This window comes from Gymnoscopelus braueri (assembly GCF_963280865.1).
Source record: "Gymnoscopelus braueri genome assembly, chromosome: 15".
Taxonomy (NCBI): domain Eukaryota; kingdom Metazoa; phylum Chordata; class Actinopteri; order Myctophiformes; family Myctophidae; genus Gymnoscopelus; species Gymnoscopelus braueri.
In genome coordinates, this window is record NC_137620.1 from 12541769 (window position 1) to 12566409 (window position 24641).

At 45.1% G+C, this 24641-nt stretch overlaps 2 protein-coding genes across 2 annotated transcripts; both read right to left on the reverse strand.

Annotated features, from left to right (window-relative positions):
• Positions 1 to 10680: 10680 nt before the first annotated feature.
• On the reverse strand, positions 10681 to 11310 carry LOC308101361 (phosphatidylinositol-glycan biosynthesis class X protein-like; the record flags this gene model as incomplete). The annotated part of the gene is made up of 1 exon (XM_080450786.1): positions 10681 to 11310. One exon carries the CDS (start codon positions 11308 to 11310, stop codon positions 10681 to 10683), a length of 630 nt encoding a protein of 209 aa, XP_080306912.1.
• Positions 11311 to 13415: 2105 nt separating this feature from the next.
• LOC308101362 (general transcription factor IIE subunit 1-like) lies at positions 13416 to 14743 on the reverse strand (the record flags this gene model as incomplete). The annotated part of the gene is made up of 2 exons (XM_080450787.1): positions 13416 to 13448; positions 13850 to 14743. 2 exons carry the CDS (start codon positions 14741 to 14743, stop codon positions 13416 to 13418), a joined length of 927 nt encoding a protein of 308 aa, XP_080306913.1.
• Positions 14744 to 24641: the final 9898 nt, after the last annotated feature.

Here is a 24641-nt window from a genome sequence, read left to right on the forward strand (position 1 = left end):
CTGTTGTATTGTTCCCTGTTCTCCTTGTACCTTTATTCTGTAGTGTTGTCTTGGTGTTTCCTGTCTGCCCTAGTTGTTGCTTCCTGTCTTGTCTCTCTAGTATGTCTTTGCAATTGTAGTTCACCTGTGTCTTGTTCTGTTACAGCCAATCATGTGTTAATTGTCCTTTGTTCTCACCTGTGCCTAGTTAGTCCCTGTCTATTTATATGCCCCTGTTTCTAGTCTGTGTTGGTTCATTAATGTTGTTACAGTGTTCTGTCTGTTACCTAGTCTTGTCTTTATTCCCTGTTTGATTAATAAACCCCCCTGCATCTGAATCATTCTGCCTCCACTTCACTGTCTGCGCTTGGGTCCTACACCTCTCTGCCTCGCACCGTGACAGAATGCACCGACCAAATGGACCCAGCGGACAGCCCAGCAGATGGCTTTGAAGTACTTCTCTTCATTCCTGCCTAGCCGTTTGCCTGTTCACCTACCTGCTCTCCAGCCTGTCGATGGCCAGCCTACTCATCAGCCTGCACCCCTTGGTTGTAGGCCTCCAGCCTCTCTGCTCCGAGCCTGCCTCTGTTGACCCCGTGTTCCCTGAGCCAGCCTTTGCTGAGACAACTGCTTCCCTATGCTGGGTCTCGCTAGGCTATCGTCAGGGGGAACCGGGCGAGGGGGCGTCATCGTCCTGGCCTTCGACACCGCCAACGCTCCCAGCTGCCCAGCATCCAGGAGCCTCCACTGCCCTGCATCCAGAAGCCTCCACGGTCCAGCTCCTGCTTCGCCCCGGGTCAGCGCCGACGAACGGCGGGCGGCCGCCGAGACGTCCGAACCTGGACGTGCTCCGCCAGTATCCAGGTGCGGCGTCCGGTCCTTCTGTGCTGGTTCGCGGTCTCGGCAGGGCCGTTCGTGACCCGTTTTCCGGTCGCCGCTGTCCGGGGCCTCTTCTCATCTGCCTTGGTTCCCTGCCCCCACCCGGCTCTTCGCCTGCCGTCCGGGCCTCCCCGGCCGCTTTCCGGCTGGTTACCGGCGGTCGTCCTGCCTCGAGCTCCTCTTCTCTGCCCCGGTTCCTCGCCTGCCATTCCGGACCTCTCCTGCCGTTGTCCGGCCGGACCCGGGTGGCCATCCCGGCCTCGACCTGCGCCTCTCTTCTGGTCCTGCTTGCGCCCTCTGTGCCGACATCCTCCGCGCAGAGCCCTGGCAGCGCCCTGGCAGCGCCCCCCCCCCCCCCCCCCATGTCCTGCTTGCGCCCTCTGTGCCGACACCCTCCGCGCAGAGCCCTGGCAGAGCACCCCCCCCCCCCCCCCCCCTGGTCCTGCTGGCGCCCTCTGTGCCGACGTCCTCCGCGCAGAGCCCTGGCAGCGCTCCCCCCCCCCCCCCCCCCCTGGTCCTGCTTGCGCCCTCTGTGCCGACATCCTCCGCGCAGAGCCCTGGCAGCGCTCCCGTGGACTGACTTTATTATTTAGCCATTGTCTGACCTTTTATGGTATTGGACCCTTTTGACCACTCTTTCTGTTGTGTTGTTCCCTGTTCTCCTTGTACCTTTAAAGTTTATTCTGTAGTGTTGTCTTGGTGTTTCCTGTCTGCCCTAGTTGTTGCTTCCTGTCTTGTCTCTCTAGTATGTCTTTGCAATTGTAGTTCACCTGTGTCTTGTTCTGTTACAGCCAATCATGTGTTAATTGTCCTTTGTTCTCACCTGTGCCTAGTTAGTCCCTGTCTATTTATATGCCCCTGTTTCTAGTCTGTGTTGGTTCATTAATGTTGTTACAGTGTTCTGTCTGTTACCTAGTCTTGTCTTTATTCCCTGTTTGATTAATAAACCCCCCTGCATCTGAATCATTCTGCCTCCACTTCACTGTCTGCGCTTGGGTCCTACACCTCTCTGGCTCGCACCGTGACAAAGGCCAGTGTAAATACGGGTGGACTGAGAGAACAACCGATCAATAGATCTAGACATACTGTGCTCAAACATGGTGTGTCGTGGATACAATTTCAACCCATTTCATATAATGTTTACCAAAACAATTTGGTAAAGGACAACAGCCGTCTCAAGATTCAAGAATCAAGAGGAGTTTATTTGCCAGCCATGCACTCACTCGTATGTACAAGCAGCGAAATCTGCTGATGACCTGAGCCTACTTGATCTCTATGTATAATATGAGGCTGTACGAGGCAAATAACATTGTTGGCACTTTTAAGTCCCCTTGTTAGGATCTTCAAGTCCCCTTAAAGGCACTTTAGGTGCAAGCTTTGTAACCATGCCAATATTATTTCTGAACTCCAGTTATTGTCTCCGCCAGGCCAAAAGGCATGGCGAGAGTATGTTTTACCCCCTGTCCGTCCGTCCGTGTGTCCATCTGTCTGCGAGCGGCTAATCTCCGGCACCGTTGCCCCGGTCGCTGCGAAACTGTGCACACACACTCCCTGGGTGCCAATTCTTTCACATGGGCCTGTTATAACGCCACCAGGAGGCCAATGTGTGCAAAACCCATTTTTGGATATTACTCTTACAGATTTTATCCAAACATCACGCAGATCGGTACACAGTATCTCTATGGTCATGGGATCAAGACGGATCTGTTTGATATGTCATATTCCATCCTGATTGGCTAAGGTTGGCTTCCAAAGTTTGCAGGTTTGGTCCATTTTGAGCAAATTGTCTCAAATCATGAACGCAGCGTGCGCTTTCTGTGAAAATGTGCACACACATTCCCAATAGTCCGAGGAAGAAATGCCACCCTTTTCACCTTACCCTGTTATAGCACCACCAGCAGGTTTAATTTAGCAAAACACATTTTTGCAACAAAATGCCTCAAATCATGAATGCACGCACATTCCCACTAGGCCGAGGAAGAAATGCCACCCTTTTCACATTGGCCTATTATAGCGCCACCAGGAGGCCACAATAACCTACCTGACCTGGCGGAGACCTGGCGGAGACCTGTGCTCCAAGGAGCACTTTTTCTAGTTCTTACTAAAAATGTATGTCCTGAGGCCACTATAGCATCATACCATTTCAACAAACATTGTTAATAAGGGAAATTAAGACCTGTGACTGACTTCTCTTTACCCCCTCCAATGATGTAGACTAGAGTATATCTCTTCATTTGCTTGACCACAAATAGGCTACACTAACTCTAAAATGAGTTTTTTCTCCTTTCTGTGCAGAACCTCAGTATTCAATTTAATTGATTTGCTGGTTCAAATGAGATCCAAGCAATCATGATAATGATCTTCAGAAATGTCAGAACTTACCCTTGGTTGAGGCGAAGAGAATAAAACCAAATAAAACAGAGAGATGTTGCATGTTTCAATGTAATGCCGCTCAGTTGTAATGATGAAAGATAATGAAACTTTATTGGTACAGCAGGGTACCTACTTATAAGGAATTCACACCTCTGTATGTAGTCACACAGAGGAGGAAGTTGCCTCCTGTGCGGATGTGCGTAGCGCCTGACAAGCGTAGTTATGACGACCATGCAGACTCGGGTCATTTGTTCTCATGCTTTATAAATAACATGCACATTAAAAATATAGATTATTCATTTAATAAGTCATTACCAATTCAACACTGAACCTCTTCAGAGAAACATTCAATGGTGATACGATACCGCCCAAAACAAACAAACAAAGAGAAGAGATACAAACTTTTATTGTGAAACGTTGTTTTTATAGTTATTTTTCTCAAAATGTCTGCAGAATTCCTAATCCATTCAGACTGTGCACTAACCAAGTACTGTAGGCTACGGAATACAGATGCATGCGTGCATGCAAAGAGGCCCTACATCTTACAACCGGGCCTTGATGTAGCCTACCAAGGTAATGGAGTGCTATTATGACTGGTGTTTAGCATATTTCTGTGTGGTTGTTGTTGTTGTTTGTAGGGTGTAGAGAGTGTTGGTGGGGTGGGTGGGGTATAGGGGATATTTATCACGGGTCATGAGCTGGACTCAAAACCAGAACAGTGTGAGTGGGTTTGTTTTGTGGTAGGTACATGCGTCAACAGGCTGAGCCAGTGCACCCTAGGACATGATGAGTTTAAAATGTACATTCATAATTGTATATCAGTGGTATAACGAGGTCCTTCTCCTTGTTACCTCTAGTCGCCCCACCTCATGCTCTCTGGACCCGGTCCCATCCACTCTGCTGCATTCTATTGCACCTGAACTTCTTCCCTTCTTAACCCACTTACATAGGCCATAAGCAGATTTCAAACGTTACAATTTACAATGTAGGCATTTAGCAGACGCTCTTAATCCAGAGTGATTTACAGTAAGCAAGGAAAACACAAGGCAATACATCAAATGCATAGAAATAGTAATCTAGGATCATAGGTAAACCAAGAACATATCATCAGTCTAAACAGTATAATATCCAAAAAATCTATAATCTATAGATTGAAACTATACCAAATATACACACTATAGGATGCCAGGTCTACAAATATCAAATGACAACAACGTCTGTACGTCAATTATGAGTAATCCCCTGAAAGCAGTGTTTATGAAATAGTTTGTGGGGAGCTGGGTCTCTAAAATGAAGGATTAACATTAGCTTTGCACCCTAACCTAAAACTGAAACCCAACAAGTTTTATCTAACCCTGCTGCACAAATAATCATTTTAACTCTACGCTAACTCATCATTACACCTGGCTCATTTATGTTCCTTTTAACTCTACACTAACTGATCATTACACCTGGCTCATTTTCTCTCTCTCTCTCTCTCTCTCTCTCTCTCTCTCTCTCTCTCTCTCTCTCTCTCTCTCTCTCTCTCTCTCTCTCTCTCTCTCTCTCTCTCTCTCTCTCTCCTTTTGTCTCACAGGGTAAATGTGCTTGATTGCAAGGTGGGGCAGGCGCCTGAATTTCTCTTTCTTCTATGTACACAAACAATGGTGCATTTCTTTGACACAAGGACAATCCGCCCCAAGATTCATTCAGGCACAGGCCTATGTCTTTCCCCATGGAGGACAGTAATAGAACAGATGAGAAGTCTCCAGTCATCTACGTCTGGAACAGAGAAACACATCTGAGGTGTGTGTGTCATATAGGCATGAAGAGGCAAATTTATGTTTGGGGAAAAGCTGTTGTGCAACATATCACTCAGAACATCTTGTACCTGCTGTGGACAGTAACAAGATACATTTACTGTACTTCAGTGGTTCTCAAAGTGGGGTCCGGGGACCCGGGTTCCAGGGGGTCCCCAGCAAAATTAGTTAATATAGCGTCATTATCATTTTAACCACTTTATTTATATTTCATACTTTGGCTATTCAAACATAGCAGAAGTACAAGTTCGTAGCGCATCATTTTTGAAAAATGTAGAACATTTAACACAAATCTAATCTTCTGGGGGTCCCTGGCACAAAACATGGGGATCCGCGGCTAAATACACATCAATTTGGGGGTCCTTGACATGAAAAGGTTTTTCAAAACACTGCTGTACTTAAGTACATGGACTTTATTTTATATCTATTTTTGGATACTAATAACTTTCACTTCACTACATTTCAGAGACAAATATAGTACTCCACTACATATCGGGAGAAAGTACATTATGAATTAACTACCTGAGCTCTATTTCAAATATAGTGAAAATAGCAAATCTACAAGCTTACAATGCATATAGCGATGTGATGCGTTGTGACCCTGTAGATGTGCTATTTTCACTATTATTGATCATTATTGATAATTTTTTTAACATTTCTGGAAAATCTTATATTTTTCTGGAAATTGTCTACAGGAAAATGTAGGCTACATTTAGCCTACATGTAATTTATAAGAATACGTGAATATTTTTTAAAGCATGAACTTTTGAATGCTTCAGTATTTTTTAAAGCGAGTACTGCTGTTCAAATCAAGTACAAATTTGACAGTTTATATGTAATATGTTTAATATTTGATCAGGAGTATGACTCAAGTACTGGGGTTGAGCACTTTGTCCACCACTGCTTGTGACCCACTTATAAGTCCAGACTCACTGTTTGCTCACGCTAATGCATATCACCATGCTGTTTTGTTAATGACGGTGATTTGTCACACGCATATTTTATGTGGCTTTATCTCCCCTATTCTCACACACACACACACACGCACACACACACGCACGCACGCACGCGCGCGTTCACGTTCACATTCACATTCAAGAGGCGTTTCTCTTCTGACAGAGCAGGGTCATAGTATTTGAACCGGACGTGCCGGAGACTCCAGAGGCAGCTCATGGTGATAGATTCTCCAACCATGTTCCTCAATGATCAGAGGGGGACCGGGAGACTGAGAAACTGGCACTGAGGGCTGGTTCATCTCATCATGGGATTCCGAAAATACCAGTCTGAACATTAACTAGAGCAGTCTTTGAAATGAGACTGCATTTCTATCTCCCATGGAGTGGGCCAAGAAGAGGTCTTTTTCACACAGTAAGATGAGGAGACAAAACCAAGGGGCTTTGTGACCCCGTATCGACACTCTCAGTTTGCACAGATAGCATATGCGTAATAAAATATAATATTGTACACCACACCACAAGGTAAATGTGTCAAGAAAGACGCATCTCAAATGGCGAGGCCCAGATGGATGCAGTGATAGTTTGATGCTTAGGTTGCAGCTTATCATCAGCAATAACACGGGATCTATGTGTGCTGTGGACTGTAGATTCTGTCCTCCTTGGCTACAAGTAGGCAGTGGGCCTATTAGAGGTAACCAATAATGGTTACCTCTAATGAAGCTAATGAACCTAAGCTAATGAACCTAATAAAGCTGATTGAAGGCACATTGTGCCATCAATCAGCCCATTACCACTGTTGAGGCCCAAGGGCCTGCAAGAAAATGAACACCATATAGATATAGACATAGACATAATATACAACCCATACAGCAAACAAACATGGAATCAATCCGATATTGTCACATCGCTCTTAAAGAAAGAGATAATCTTATTTACAAGTCATCTATAGAATTTTACAAGAATACATTACTACAATACAACTTCCAAAGTATAGAAAACACTTTCTAGTTTGGTGAATATATCATATTCACCAAAACTATGGTATTTTCTATAGGTTACTTTTCTCTACCATATAAGATGTGTGTATATTATACACACATTTTAGGGGCACAGCTATAAAGGACCTGAGGAGAACACTAACCTCACCCCATGATCTGAGACAGAAATATTTTCACTAACAATTCTTCATGAATGTTGTAATTAAGTTCGGCCAATCAAATCCGGTTGTTGCGTTTTGTAACACATTTGTGACCCACATGGCAATTGTAATATAGGATATAGGGATTAAATGGTTAATTTAGGAGCAGTGTTGAGATGCATTTCACCAGCACTAAAAGACTAGCTGCCTCTTCACACGTATCTGCAAGGACATGCATGTCACGCCATCGGTGAGACCAGCACAGAGGAAGTGGTCTATGTGGCCTATTTTCTTCGAAGGGCTGATCTATGTAACAGAAACAGGAAGACCACCACTCAGTGTTGACATGTCTGCTTATTATAAGCGACTTTGGGCTTGTTTTCCTGTAAAGTTGCTTGTATTATTGGCAGTTGTGGGTTGCAGGTTTTTGGGCTTGTTTGTATAATGTAGTTGCTAATTTGGGCTTGTTTCCTGTTGTTTAAACCAGTGGTCCTCAAACATTTTCAAGTCAAGGAAACCCCCCAAATGAATATATATTTGTCCACAGATCCCCCCATCTAGAAACAATTAGTGCCAAATATTCTAAATCCCCTTTTTTTGGTAGGGGGATATTTTGTGCCAAATACTCAAAATCGCTTGTAGATCGGCTATTTTCAAATAGCCAATGCATATAGGTTTAAAGTGCCCATGTGCCCTATATTAGTCACTTCTTTCGGGCTTGTTTTCATAGACCTGGTTGCTTATTTCTCTCGCAGAATCTGGCAACTCTGTGACCACTGTATCCTCCATCAGCTAAGACAAACACCTGCTCAGTGGCATGGGAAAATGTATTTGCTTATCGTATCAACAACATGACTCAGCGCTTTCATTGGTCAGCACCAAGGTGTTATTTTTTAACCACTTTATCCCTACTTTATACTTCACAGTATGACGGTGTCACGTGGCAAAACAATTAAGATCTACAAGCGCACGCTGTAAAGCGGCACATTGTAGATCTGCAATTTTTGCCATTTTTCCTGTAATGACATGCCCAATATGGGGATGCCAGTTTGAAAAGTGCTTTTTTCAAAGACAACAGATGGGGTTCATTGGTTTGAATTGAGTACAGTGACCTCCACTGATCAATTACGATGAAAACAATTATATTTATTTTATTTAATACTTTCTTGGACAACCCAAAAAAAAATCCTGAGCCTTAATTATCTCTGAGAGTGTAAAAAGTTTTCACCTACAGTAGGTATAAGGACAATAAGAACCCTGTATTATTGACAAACCAAAGCCAGGGTGTTCCCAGGCCTGTTCTGCTCTCTGGTGGATATTCATGTTCTTTACATGACACACTGACAGCAGAAGCTACCGCTTGTCCAGAATGCAGATGAAAATGTTTTAACTGCCACTAAAAAACAAAAGCTCAGTTCACAGATTTTAACATCCTCGCACTGGTTACCTACACCTATACATTTTAGAATAGATTTTTAACTTTTAAAGCTCTGATTGATTGATTGATTGATTGATTGATTGATTGACTGAATACTTTATTAGACAGAAGTGTAAATGTTACAGGGAAAATGGCATTCCAGGGAAATTGAAAGGGGTACGCTTGTTTTCATGCCCCTCATGCAATTCTGTAGAATCAACGCTAGAGGGCAATGCAAGCCAGACATGAGCCCCACACCACACACGCACGCATGCACAAACCAGCACGCACACACGCATGCGCACACGCGCGCGTGTACACACACATACACACACACACACACACACACACACACACACACTCCAGGGGGCGGGCCTGGCGGGCTATGTTAGTGCAGTGAGTGGCACTTGGGGCAAACGCAGTCCCCACACAACATCATTTACGATTCTGTGCCTATCGGTACATAACTCGGACGGCGCTTAAGTCGACTAGCAGACCATCGGCAGGTCGTCGCGGGCACTCGCGCCTGGAGGCGCTCGGGCGCGACTCCTCTGCCTCAAGGTCTGCTAAGTCGGAGCGCCTTCCGTCATGGTCCAAAACTATACTTTATCAGCGAAAAAAAAGTAGTCCGCGGTTGTTTGAAAAAGTAATGTCCCAAGCTGGAGTCAAACCCCGGCTCCCAGTGGTAGTGGGTGGGGAGTCCAATGATTATCGAAGTGCGCCACTGAGGCTTGTACTAGTGGTGCAAAGTAACAAAGTAGATTTACTCAAGTACAATTTTGAGGTATTCGTACTTTACTTGAGTATTTCTCTCATATTATCCATTTTATTTTCAGCGTTTCCCTAGCGTAGCTTCCTGGTTAGTATGTTGTTGTTGTGGTCGTCGTCCTCGCATCAAAGCCCCGCCTCGCAGCACCGCCCCGTGCCTATAAAACAAGCGCTCCCCTGTCAATTTCCCTGGAATGCCATTTTCCCTGTGACATAAACACCACGAGGTACAGTCAGACATTTGAGCTAAAAGGATAACACAAAAAGGTCCTGGGGACTTTCCATTGTATAGTCCTGTGTATTCCTATGGACTTGCATCCCAGACAGTAGCTTAATATTGCAGACATCGTTCTAAAGCCCTATTCACACCACCACCAGCAGCAGCTATCTATCTATGTGAGTGTGAACAAAGCATCTGAAGGGTCTACTCCACACCAGTCCTGCTACCGCTCAATTCATTGAGTTGTATCAGGTTCCATATACAATTATACCCATGTAAGTTTTTGCTTACTCTCTTCATTCCCAGATTGTGGAATCCAGTTACTGCCTTTAACCCCAGTTGTGGCAGCAGGATTGACTGGTATCTTTTATATCCATGTATAAAATTAGTAATACCAATTACAAAAAAGAGATATTGTACCATATAGTGAAATAAAATGTTATCAGAGTACCTGGACTCCAGTCTATGACATCAGTCATATATGATGCCAGTACTATGATGTCATTACTGGGGCTTCAGTCATTTCCATATATGGGGAAAAAAGAGAGACAGACACAGCACAATAGTATTGTCTTCACTTTCTTGACTTCTCCTCATTCTCTTCATTGCTGTCATCATCATCCATCAAACAACTTCTCTTGAATGACAACAATATTATTTCATCCTGTACTGTAACTGAGGCACCACATGAGAATGAGTTCTGGGCAAAGAATATCTGTGCCTCTTTAAGGTCAATCTCGAGTTTCTTCTTTCTTTTCGCTATTGTAATAGTGTGGGCACACTATTCCTTTTCTGTTTAATCTGGCCTCTGCCTCCCTCCTCTTTTCTGTTTCTTCTCTTCCACACCTGCAGAGGGGGAACCATCCCCACTACCAGTGTACTGCTTGTGTGTTTCCTTCAAGAGGTACACTCATCCTAGCAGCTAATCTGGGAAGCCACTGCCTACATATGGTTTGAGTCATGATGAGCTGTCCCATGGTTGCCGTTTTTATTTATAGGTATTTTAATTCACAAACCCTTCATAACAAAGTGTAATGCAAAATTACACTTTGTAGACTTCATCAACTTAAAAAATAATAAATCCATTTACATAATATACAGTACATTACAGCTGTTAGATATATACAGCGCAGCATACAATCAATCCACTTTTAAAAAATCCCATGTTTCCAGATGGATTTGGAGAGTGCTACACAGCACGTCAGCGTAACTACAAGGGTTCCAGCACAAACACATGTCATCAAAGAGCCGTCACCAACCGGAATCCGGAAGCCTGCAGGACGGGAGTGCTCCTGACATTGGACCTTAACCCACTGACATGTGCTGGAGTTGTCGGCGGTGCACGGGGCTTCCACGATGGCATGAGGTGATGATGATAAATCGCCAAGCTGTGCACACGTGTCCGCCGTACGCAGCAGCAGCTCCGGGAGTTCTAAATGGACTAGAACGAACTGTTCACCGTCATAAGAGGGCTCATGGTAGCGGCCATGGATTGGAACGACCGCTTTAATGAGTGTGGGATTCTGTTCATCCAGAGGCGGATACACAAATGCAACGAATCCCACAGACTTGTGAGCAGGGGCCTCCAGGTCAATGGTTGTTGAATCTAGGAGTACACCCAAGTCATTGTGATCCCTTAGTGATGACAGTTCATATGGATCAACATAAACGCCTCTCGGCCATCGATGAATCAGCAGAACTTTGAGGCCAGTGGGAACATCACAACCAAGCTCGACAGTGGTTACCAGGTCCTTGTGAAAGCCCTTTTTATTGATCTCCATTGAAATTGATGCAGTCAAAAGCCACGGCTTAAGAACACCACAGATGTCATCCTTTCCAGCAGAACACGTGGCTAAATATGTAAATGCAGTTAAGAGTAAAAAATAATAAAAGTTAGCCAAATAGTTTATGGTTGCCATTGGTTCCTGGAAAAATTCATTCCGTTTGGACAGACACAGCCGTAATTGTATATGTATAATGTAATGTATAATGAATAAACGCCCTCTCGAAAAAATACTGTCTTTACAATGAAGGCGTGTATGCATATCAGTATGACAGTCTTGCCCAAATATGGATTTCCACACTGATGTCATCAATAATGACCTTGGTCTTGCCCAAATAAGAAGTTCCACCTGAGCTGGCGGAGATATGCCCTTCACTGACCGCGCCTTTCTAGCTGTGTTCATGTGTACTGTCAGTGCCACCATCTCCACCTCTGTACAGCCGGTGATGAGAAATATCTACCGTATCACCAATGTGGAGATAGATATTTTAACATCTCAAGTCCAATTAGAACAACTAACTAAAAAGAAGTTGGAAGAATGCGATCTGAAGAAAATTCACTGATGTGGTCAACAGCGGCAGAGATACAGTATAGTAAAGAGATAAGCAAAAGCCTGAAACGTGCATCACATAAATAAAATATGTGGATAAATGTTGTGCATCTGTTTCCCGTATTGAGTAGCCTACAATACTAGCCAAACAGTTTTGGAAGTGATGAATGAGATCCGGTCTCTGTCATACAGCCCGAAGTTGAGGGGCCTCGAAAAGGTTAGAATAATGTCACACTCTCTGGTGTGTACAGCAGAGCTCCCCCTGGTGATTCAAAAGCGGCCCGACGCAGTGCTCGTGGCCCGTGTGAGGAGATAATGTTTACGCCCCGTTTCTTTGTGTGTCTGGACTAGAATCTCACAACTCGCTGGACTAATTAATTAGCAGCACATTTCCTTTGCTGAAACCGTGCACAAATATGGAGTCATGTCAAAGATACATCATAGATGTCTGATGTCATAGACTTATATAGAAATATGGCTTACCACTCTTGTGATTAAAGATGATGAGAGTACCTCTTAGAGTATTTGGATGAGGCCTAGCCCAAATTGTGCACTCCAGTGGTTCTCAAATGGTGGTCCAGGGATCTTCAGGGTTCCCTGAAGGGGTCAAAATGGACCATTACAGCCAGGTCTGTAACTCTCAGAGGTATGGGAGTCCTTGATAGTTAAAGATTTGAGAGCGACTGGCTCACTCAATTGCAAAAGATGTTTTGCTCACAGCTCACAGTTGGTGAGGGGGTAAATATATGACACTAACTTCTGGCCAGCACAAATGGGCTTGCCTCACCTCAGAACTCCCTCAAAGAGGTAGTGACCCTCTCTCACAGGTGACTGTGACCGACATCAAAGCAAGCAGTCATTATAATTTTGCCTCTACTTGTTTGCCCACAGTGGGGGCATTGCCTAAGAAAAATAGCCGTCTGCCAATGGATTCATACATCATACCCCCTCTGAATGAGCTCGGCAAAGTTGAACAGTGTAGAGGGAAGTGGATCATAACCCTATCAGGTGTTCTAAGCCAAGACGTACATATGAGAAAGAGTAGTGGAAGGATTAGGCTTTACCTGGAAGGAGGGTGTGCCTGTTAGACGAACTGTTCCAGGACGATAGCACTGTTGCGGTTGTTTTATACTCTTAAAAGTCTGTCAACAACTGAAAGGTTTTGTCTGCGGACATTTTGATGACGTCAGTGTAATGTCTGCTTTGTCATCCATAGCAAGCGTATTTCATCTCTGATGCACATGTGAGACACACCAGACGAATAGAGGAACCCCATACACACACTGGAGTTATACTTCAATTTACCTTTACATGTTCAGCTTCTGCAAAATGTGATTTGCAGTGATTCCCACAAATTGAAAAGCACCATTTGGACTAGTAATAGTTGAAACAACAAGGATAAAACAAATTGATGAAAAACAGGGATTTGAAAATGGGATCATGCAAAAATGCTGACTTGAAGAAATACTTGAAACTTCATACTTTAAACCAAATAGCACACAAATCACTTAAAATATGGTGGCATACAGATGACTGTGTACAATTTTGGTTTCCTATTGAAGAGTCATGTCCAGGAGCAGGAGCTCCTGCTTAGGTAGAACCAAGACACCGAGACAAGAGGGAGAATTTAGATTGTGAATTTGTCTCCCAGCTGACCATCAGAACAGAGACTGTGTGTGTGTGTGTGTGTGTGTGTGTGTGTGTGTGTGTGTGTGTGTGTGTGTGTGTGTATTCAGCAGTACATGGCCTCGTAGATACCCTGCCCCATTTTGATGTAGGCTTCTTTCTCCTGCGCGCTCATTTGCCCCACCAGCTCTGGTTTCTGGCTGACCTCCTGATAGGAGAGGGTCCTGCCCCCAACCATCACCGTGTACTCCTCCCCCACCTCCTCAAACTCATCATCATCATCCTCTTCCTCTTCGTCCTCCCCTCCCCCACCACTGTCTGCGTCGCGCCTCTTCTCGTGGAAGAGGACTTCGCGCATTACCTCGTTCTCGTGCGATTTACGAGAACGAGCAGCCCCACTGTCGAGGGCTCTGAGCGCCACGTCTGCCACGGGGTTGAGAGCATCAGGCTCGCAATAGGCTCCCTGTACAGTGCTCTGAGTAAGCCAGATGGGCTGCTCCTTGGGAGCCTCGGCCTTGCCAGCCCGCCTGTGTTGGTCCTGCTCTCCCATGCTGATCACCACATTCTGGGTGTAGAGGTCGACATAGGACGAGCCCTTGGTGGACCACGCCTCGCGGTACGTGCCGGCTGAAGCCCCCGATGCGGCTGCGGTACATTTGCGGTTGTCGTTTTCCGCCTCGCGGAGCTGTAAGTAGATGGGTTCGATCTGCTCGTTGAAACGAGCGACCAGATTCCTGGCATCTTTCTTGGGCGACACGGATACATTGTCCTCCACCTCGGTCTGACAGCATGTGCAGTGGTACGTCCCTTTTGTGGGGTCGAACAACTGTCCGGCGTCAAGGTCTGTGAAGGTGGAGAAGCAGCAGGGACAGCGGAAGGAGGCACGATTGGTGGATTCTCGCTCCTCCGTCTCTAATCGCCGGCGCATGTTGTCCAGCTTGTACTTAATCACGTTGACTAGCATTCTATGGTTGATGAAATAGTAGTTGTGGCGATTCTTCTTGCCGTCCGGCATCGTTTCCACTTGCATGTGACACTTCACAAACTTGTCACCTTTCAGCGTGTTGAGTACGGAGTGCAGCTGCTTAGGGCCAAACTTGAGAAGTTCCAGCATGTCCTCCTCACGCAAGCAGGGGTTGCGGATGAGCACGTCCATGGCCAGGGCATGCTCGACGCCATAGAAGCCCCGCACCACCAGCTTGGCGAGCTGTTTGAGCGCCGCAGGGACCTCGGTCTGCTGCTCTGGTTCCATCATGTTCTAAGGTTGGAGCCAGATAGTCGCACAAAGAGGTTTGCTATTGCTTGGTTGGAGGTAAGGTGGATGAATCACATGAGGCTAAAGAAGTAAAGGATTGCTGTTTGTGGCGTAGCAAGGATGAAGCTCAGAGTACAAGCCTCAAAGAGGAGTCAAATCTATAAAGAGGCAAAGAGGGCAAGTCTATAAAGAGGACATTTGTTCAAGGTAGGTGCTAATGAAATTTGTTCAAGTGCAATAAGTTATTTTATCTTGTTCTATTATGGTCGTTTGCTGAAACATACAGATTGCAAATAGTTTACAGCACCATAAACTAAGGAGAACTAGAGAATTAATTCAGAATTCTTTTTGCTCTTGTTTGCTTGCAAGACTGAGGTTGTGAGGATGTGGGGTGCCTTTTATGGACCAAATTCATTAACACCACGACATCACTGCAACATCATAGATCGAACCCATAGCCAGACATCCTGCTCAGAGTTTGCAGGGATGTGTGGGGCTTGCTATCAATCTGGCCTTTCAGAAAGACTGTGATTCTTTATATACTGTCTGGTGGGATGCTCTTGTCACCCCAATGATGTAATAATGTGATGTAATACAATGAAATAAACAAATTATAGTGAAATGTGGGACAGGGAATAAAGAATGAATTGAGTGATAGATGTAACTTTTCATTCCATTAGTAGGCTACTTTCTTATTTGTTTGTGTTGACAGTTGAATAATGCACTGATAGGCTATTATAGTAGGCCTGGTAAATATAGACTATCTGAAACACTGATAATCGGCTGATTGTTTAGAACCGGGCTCAAGAGCCACTGAGAGGCCTAGCTGGTTTGTACGGCCAGCCAGTCGTCCTGGTACCCTGGTGTGTAGGGTCAAGATGATCTTCGAGCGTCGCTGAGTACACTGGGTTGTCTGATGAGCTAATCCTGCTTGGGTCGATGTTGGTCACTCTGGAAGGGTTAAGACTGAGTCTAGTGCCGATGATGAGAGAGTCTGGTTTCAGCCATGACATCAGGCTTGTTTTACCCTTCTGTGGGTAACCTCTGACATCACTGTGGTGATGTCAGATAGTGTCAGACATCTCCTCATATGGAGCTGCCTGGAGTTTCTGGGAAGGGTTCACTGATGTCAGACCCCGTATCTATGACACGTCTTGGGTCTCTATGACGACCTTGTAGGTCGATCGTCTCCATTTATGGGGATCTCCATATATAGGCCACTGCTGGCAAGTATGCCCTGAATGTTCGCAACAGCTGCCCCACAGATTTCCCATGGAAATACGTTAAAAAATCCAAGAACGTTCTCTGGCATACGCCGCCCCACGGATTTCCTGTGGGAATACGTCCAAAGTCAGAGAACATTTCCTCGCCTATGCCTGTGCCTCCGTCTTTGTCTGTTTTGACCCATCATACATTACTTGAGGTAGTGATGAGCCCACTGCCCCATGAGGACAGTTGGATGAGGTTCCTTCACGGAGGTTGGATTATATTCTTGATAATGCTTTCCATGTTCTCAAGGTCGTTGTACATGGGGTTGGTCCCTGCCGCTGCCCCGTGAGGCTCTCAAGTTTTAAGATTCACGTGTCTAGCTGTGTGCTTTCCTTTGGCCTCCATGGTGTGGACTTCAGTTAGAAGTTGACTTCACTCACTCAGTGCAAGGCAAGTTATGCCTACTGCAGCTCTCCACCTAGAGCTGGACGGCATATACCCTGCCGCCCCGTCAAAGGCGTATTTCTGGACATTGGGTCTGGAACTGCAGTATCCTAGCGATTGCTATTCATCCGTTATTCAGAACAATTTGGCCTTGCACTTGCCTCCGAGCCTGTGCAGGGTTTGAGGTTGTAGTATTCATCATTATGTTCACTGGTCTCCTATGCGGCTGGGTAGCTCTCCCCTGGAGGGTCATACCTTCGATCAACTGTGGGTCTCGACTGGTGGCCCCTTGCCCTCCAATGGGACTGCAGTGATTGCAGTTGGTGCCTCCGGGTCGACCGATGGGACCGCCGCCTGGGCCTGGAACTTCGTCTCCCGTGTGCCGACTCCTGGTCGGTTGAGGATGACCTCTGTCTGGATTGGTTCGCCGGGCGGGACCGCCGTTCAGGTCTGGAGCGTCGTCTCTGGTGTGCGGAATCCTGATCGGTTGAGGAGGGAGAGCTCTGTCGGGACCAGTCGCGTTGTCGCCCGTGTGTTAGGTTCAGGGGTATGGCTCGCACTTCTGGAGTATCCATACCGCCGCTGGGAGTGTCCACGCCGCCGACGTGGGCGGAGGGGGGATCTCTCAACGGAGCTACCAGTACTAGTAGAAGAAGGACTGAGCCTGACGCGTCTGGAATGGTGATGTCGCCCAGAGAGTCGTATCACCCGCGGGCGGCTCCGGTCCACCAGTCTGGGTCGTCCTTCCCTATGATGGGTCAGTGACCCCTGGAAGCCATGGAGAGGTCCAATTACGTTAGGACCCTCTCCCCTTGCGTCGAGATGGGTCAGTGACCCCTGGAAGCCATGAAGAGGTCCACTTACGTTAGGATCCTCTCCCCTTGTGTTGAGATGAGTCAGTGACCCCTGGAAGCCATGGAGAGGTCCACTTACGTTAGGATCCTCTCCCCTTGTGTTGAGATGAGTCAGTGACTCCTGGAAGCCATGGAGAGGTCCACTTACGTTAGGATCCTCTCCCCTTGTGTTGAAATGAGTCAGTGACTCCTGGAAGCCATGGAGAGGTCCACTTACGTTAGGATCCTCTCCCCTTGTGTTGAAATGAGACATGACATCAGGCTTGTTTTATCCTTCTGTGGGTAACCTCTGACATCACTGTGGTGATGTCAGATAGTGTCAGACATCTCCTCATATGGAGCTGCCTGGAGTTTCTGGGAAGGGTTCACTGATGTCAGACCCCGTATCTATAACACGTCTTGGGTCTCTATGACGACCTTGTAGGTCGATCGTCTCCATTTATGGGGATCTCCATATATAGGCCACTGCTGGCAAGTATGCCCTGAATGTTCGCAACAGCTGCCCCACAGATTTCCCATGGAAATACGTTAAAAAATCCAAGAACGTTCTCTGGCATACGCCGCCCCACGGATTTCCTGTGGGAATACGTCCAAAGTCAGAGAACATTTCCTCGCCTATGCCTGTGCCTCCGTCTTTGTCTGTTTTGACCCATCATACATTACTTGAGGTAGTGATGAGCCCACTGCCCCATGAGGACAGTTGGATGAGGTTCCTTCACGGAGGTTGGATTATATTCTTGATAATGCTTTCCATGTTCTCAAGGTCGTTGTACATGGGGTTGGTCCCTGCCGCTGCCCCGTGAGGCTCTCAAGTTTTAAGATTCACGTGTCTAGCTGTGTGCTTTCCTTTGGCCTCCATGGTGTGGACTTCAGTTAGAAGTTGACTTCACTCACTCAGTGCAAGGCAAGTTATGCCTACTGCAGCTCTCCACCTAGAGCTGGACGGCATATACCCTGCCGCCCCGTCAAAGGCGTATTTCTGGACATTGGGTCTGGAACTGCAGTATCCTAGCGATTGCTATTCATCCGTTATTCAGAACAATTTGGCCTTGCACTTGCCTCCGAGCCTGTGCAGGGTTTGAGGTTGTAGTATTCATCATTATGTTCACTGGTCTCCTATGCGGCTGGGTAGCTCTCCCCTGGAGGGTCATACCTTCGATCAACTGTGGGTCTCGACTGGTGGCCCCTTGCCCTCCAATGGGACTGCAGTGATTGCAGTTGGTGCCTCCGGGTCGACCGATGGGACCGCCGCCTGGGCCTGGAACTTCGTCTCCCGTGTGCCGACTCCTGGTCGGTTGAGGATGACCTCTGTCTGGATTGGTTCGCCGGGCGGGACCGCCGTTCAGGTCTGGAGCGTCGTCTCTGGTGTGCGGAATCCTGATCGGTTGAGGAGGGAGAGCTCTGTCGGGACCAGTCGCGTTGTCGCCCGTGTGTTAGGTTCAGGGGTATGGCTCGCACTTCTGGAGTATCCATACCGCCGCTGGGAGTGTCCACGCCGCCGACGTGGGCGGAGGGGGGATCTCTCAACGGAGCTACCAGTACTAGTAGAAGAAGGACTGAGCCTGACGCGTCTGGAATGGTGATGTCGCCCAGAGAGTCGTATCACCCGCGGGCGGCTCCGGTCCACCAGTCTGGGTCGTCCTTCCCTATGATGGGTCAGTGACCCCTGGAAGCCATGGAGAGGTCCAATTACGTTAGGACCCTCTCCCCTTGCGTCGAGATGGGTCAGTGACCCCTGGAAGCCATGAAGAGGTCCACTTACGTTAGGATCCTCTCCCCTTGTGTTGAGATGAGTCAGTGACCCCTGGAAGCCATGGAGAGGTCCACTTACGTTAGGATCCTCTCCCCTTGTGTTGAGATGAGTCAGTGACTCCTGGAAGCCATGGAGAGGTCCACTTACGTTAGGATCCTCTCCCCTTGTGTTGAAATGAGTCAGTGACTCCTGGAAGCCATGGAGAGGTCCACTTACGTTAGGATCCTCTCCCCTTGTGTTGAAATGAGACATGACATCAGGCTTGTTTTATCCTTCTGTGGGTAACCTCTGACATCACTGTGGTGATGTCAGATAGTGTCAGACATCTCCTCATATGGAGCTGCCTGGAGTTTCTGGGAAGGGTTCACTGATGTCAGACCCCGTATCTATAACACGTCTTGGGTCTCTATGACGACCTTGTAGGTCGATCGTCTCCATTTATGGGGATCTCCATATATAGGCCACTGCTGGCAAGTATGCCCTGAATGTTCGCAACACTATCAATGTAAAACTGATAATCGTCTGGTTGGTTAAAACCGGACCCAAGAGCCACTGTGAGGCCTAACTGGGTTGTAAAGCCAGCTAGTCGTCCTTGAATATGCAATCCGTGATTAACTGGTTTGTAAGGCCAGCTAATCGTCCTTCTATGCTGTCAGACTTCGTAGGTCGATCGTCTCCATTTATGGGGATCTCCATATATAGGCTAGTGCTGGCAAGTATGCCCTGAACGTTCGCAACAATCAATATTATATTGATATCGTGATATGAGACTAGATATCGTATTATCGTGATATGGCATAACTGTTGTCTTTTCCTGGTTTTAATCACTTACTGTAAGCCCTATTTTATACTTTAATGGTTTGTTTGTTTTCAAGAATATTTTCCCGAAAGCACAAATAGCCGATCTACATTTACAAATACTATTTTTTTTTTATTATTGTCACAATATCGAAATTGATGTATCACTGTTCACTTGTCATGTCATCAGCATCATCATCATCTTCAGTGCATTATGGCGATGTTTGGAGAGCAAACAAAACTGTTTGGGTGACACTGAAAAAATCCGATTCACGTTAAGGGATTGGGATGGCAGGTGTAACCAAGGTGGTGGACAGTGGTGGAAGACGTATTCACATGTTTTACTTAAGTAGAAGTAACAATACCATATTATAGAAATAATAAGTAAAAGTGCGGTATTAAAAATGTACTTGAGTGAAAGTACAAAAGTGCAGAATGTCCCATGGCAGTCACCAGTAAGTATGAGATCACCACCAGCACACTACAAACCAGTCTGGGCCGACTGATGTGGTCAATATCAGTAGGAGGTGTCTGGACATCATCAGTAAGCAGGACCTGGGCAGGAACTATCACTGCAACAGAAAGGTTTTAATTTGATTATTATTTAAATATAATTTAAATTATATTCATTTGTTTAAGAATTTGAGAAGAAGTTTGTTTTTAAGCTGGCAGTATGTTTGACTCTTTGTCTTACACTTTTTCACAGCCAGCCAACTCTCCAAAGATTCTCCTTTGTCCGGGTGCCTACACTTATAGAGGCCTTCATCAGATTTGGAAACATGTTCGATGGTCATCTGTCCCATAGACTCCGAGCTAACCAGGGAGCTTAGGGAGCCATCTTTGTAGAACTTGGCAGGTGGCCTGATTCTGATCTTCCTCTTTGGAAAGGCAGAGAGGTTTCACATCCTCTCCCTATGACACAGGAAGTGCAGGACAGTCCAAGATCACAGTACTTTCTCGACACCAAGGCAGTGTTGACATAACATGATTTAGCATGATATGATGCAACATGTAACAAAACATAATACAACATGATGTCACATGATATTATATAACATGCGATAACATGACTTAACATGACATAATGTAACATGACATAATATGATATAACATCATCAGTCAACCAACCACCCAACCCAAGATGTATCTACCTAGCAAAGTACAACCCCATCATTACCTCCCTCCCTCCATCCATCAATCCAATTTTGTCAGCGCAAACAATAGCCTCTATGCACAGCTAAAGACGCGAGGTTAATGCACAGCAGCCATATTGTGAAGAAATTCACAGGTGTTACCAATGATACTAATGAAGGCTCTGCTCCATTCTGTTCAAACAGAGTCAGGGTGCTGATATTGTGCATGTTGACTCACTGGAAACACTCTGCTACACCAGTGGGTCTCAAAGTGTGGGGGTCCAGGGACCCTCATGGTTCCTTGAGGGGGTTCCAATGGCCTCTTACGGGTGTGTAACTCTGAGAGTGTACAAATGGTTCCAATGGTTCCATTTGTACACTCTCAGAGTTATGGTGGTCGTGGAAATTATAAAGTCTGAGAACCACTGTGCTACACTGAAATGGAACTGAGCCTTCATTAGTATCATTGGTACAGTAACACCTGTGAATTTCTTCACAATATGGCTGCTGTGCATAGAGCCTTTGAGACTTTGTTCTTATTTTTTGTCGAGTAGTTACTTCAAAGTTTGTAACAATTGTGCGTGTTCACTTGGCTACTGCCTACTACGGGCAGGCAATGTTACCTATAGAGGATTGTTTGTTACCTGCCAGGCTATGCTGTTATCTGTGTAGTAGGGCAAGGGTTCCCAAACTTTTCACCCCCCCAAAATAATCATATTTTGAACTACGGACCCCCCACCCTGACACAACTGACCAAATGACCAACCACAACGAACATTTCTATTCTTAGAACCTAAGGGCTAAAATGTAAAGGTTGACCTGAGGGTGGCAGTGGCACTACTAGAGAGTAGGTCAGTGGTTCTCAACCTGTGAGTCGGGACCTCCAGGGGGGTCCCCACAAGATTTTTTTTTGGGGAGGGGGTTCCCAGATGATAGTGAAGTGACAATTTAAGGACTTTTAACACCTTAATTTTTAGTGCATACAAAAATAAATAAAATAAAAAACGAAAGAAAAGAAAAAGACCATTACTGCATCAAAGGTAATCAACAAACTGTACTATAAAACATTGGCCAAATTGTCAAATAATATAAGCAACAAATTTGAAAATAGCCTACAAGCTCACAACGCCTCGTTGTGAGCTTGTTGTCAAACAAAATGGGGGGTCCCCAGTTCAAATAAAGGAAAGGTTAGAACCACTGGAGTAGGTGATGGGGTCACCAAAATCAAAATAGTTCTTCCTCTGGGGAGCATGAATGTGCTCAGCCAATTCCAACATTAGAGTAGGCCTATGAGATATCTTGTGTGCAAGTGGACATTTCGGCCTGAGGGTGGTGCTATAGGAAAGACCATGGGGTCAACAAAACCTGTAGGGTTCATGAGAAAAATAGCAAGTTTTCAGCATGAGCAAAGCAATGGTAATTTACTGTTTACATTTTTAAATGTTGAAAAAGTATTTTACTTTTATTTTACATATAGTGCACGGTAGTAGGTACTATACATTTTCAGCTGTGCCATTACTTTCAAGCCCACACTGACTAAACACAAAATTGTACTAAATTAAAGAGAGAAACATCTGTTATTGAAAATGAAATGGATGCAATTTCCGATATTTCACTGCTTTTAAGAGTATATCTCTCAAGACTATCTAAGATATAATGGTAATACATAAGAGCAGCATGTCACTTTTGAACTAGTTAACATGGCTGAAGGATGAGGAAACTTATCACCAAAGACATCATTTCGATCATTAATCTCTTAAATTAAACCAAAAACACAAAAATTACTCCATCTGTAAAATGTGTTTTTCGGCTAGATAAACAATCTAACATGTTTTGCCATGCTTTTGACATAGATGTGTGCAGTGTAACTACGTTGTTACTGCTACTGTAATAATAGGTCTATGGGAAACATGGGGACAAACAAAAAGCCAAAAAGTTAAATGATTGCACCAGGCTATTAAAATAACCATAATACAATGATGCAGTACAAGTGGGCCTCAAGGGTCTAGGCTACATTAAGCTCGGATCCCAGGCTTTGGAGTGCAGTGGAGCGAGATTTGATGGCTGCTGGCCACGCAAGAAGGGCTCCCCTAATTACTGACACACAACATAAAGGGGCATTTCACGAAAACAAACAAACAAACTAACTTACAAACAACAACAGTTTGCAATGGTGGTAGAATATATTTTACTTAAGTAAAAGTAGCAATATACCACGATATAAAAATACTCTGTTACAAGTAAAAGGCCTGTGCTCAAAATGTTACTCGGGTAAAAGTAGGCTACAAAAGTATTGGCATAAAAATTAAAAAAAAAAGTACCAAAAGTAAAAGTACTAAAATGTTTGAAAATAGCCTAGGTATAAAATAGGGCTAAAGTGGTTAATGTATGTTTTATAATGTAATCATTTTTATCTGCAGTAACTAAAGTAACTAGTAACTAGTACGTTTTTTAATAATTGTAGTGGAGTAAAAGTACAATATTTGCCTGTGAGATGTAGTGGAGTAAAAGTAAAAGTACTGAAAATTGGAAATACTCCAGTAAAGTAAAAGTACCTCAAAATTGTACTTAAGTACAGTACTTGAGTAAATGTATGTAGTTACTTTACACCACTGACAGTTTGTCACTAGCCCAAAACCACAAAATATATTGCGGCAGTTCTGTTTTGAGTACAAATGATTTCACAACAACCACTATTACCCCAAATATATTTCAATATCAATGTGTTCAGTTTTTTTTATATCGCGTCATCTGTGAATCCAGACCCAAAAGAATGATCATGGAAAAAGAAGCAGACAGCCAACAGCTGAGGTAGGGGCATATTGCCTGGGGGTATATGCAATGAAAGCCAGACCTGAAAACAGAAACATATAGATTATAAACATTTGTAATTGCCCACGGTTATCCAACCATGTTTTTTTTTCTGCCTGGGCCACAGGCGAGGCCGAGGCCTGATTCAGGACAGCCAAGTTTCTTTCATATTTGAGATGGTGCAGCTCCTTCACCATGTCATTACTTGATGAATTTAATACACAGGACCACAATGGAAACAATCCCCTAGGGCTTTTTGTGTTATCCTTTTAGCAATCATTGTAATATTGTACCGCTGTACTATTTGCAACTGTTAATAAAGTATTCAATCAAAATGGGCAGTGTGCAGCGGCAGTGCTGATGATAGATAGGTCAGCTGCCATGACCCCTAACCTAATCTAACCAAATCAGGGAATATAGCTCTATTCATAGGTACAAAGAAGGCTCTATCTCACATGCATCTATACACCTGTCTCCTGCTACTATACTCTGTGTTCCTTGTTCCTTGCTGCTTGCTGACACTGGCCACACAATGCAGGGTGCAGAAACAGTTCATGATTTGGTGGTCTGTCATCTGGTCCAGAATTCCTTACTGTAGGTCTATATGCCTATAAAAGGGTATAGACTTAAAAGTAAAACTATGGTAAAAAAAACTATGGTCAAAATAGCCATTCTTGGAGGTTATCTAGTAGTTTTACCTGTACGGTGAAGATAAACTATCAGTCATTTAGATCAATGGTTCTCAACCTTTTCAGCCTGTGACCCCCCAAACTAATCATATTTGAACAGGGGACCCCCCCCCCCTGATAAGCACTTGGAATTGTAGGAGTTGAGGCATTACATTTAGTTTGACTCTGTTCTTCAGATAAACATTGTGAAAATAGCAGATCTACAAT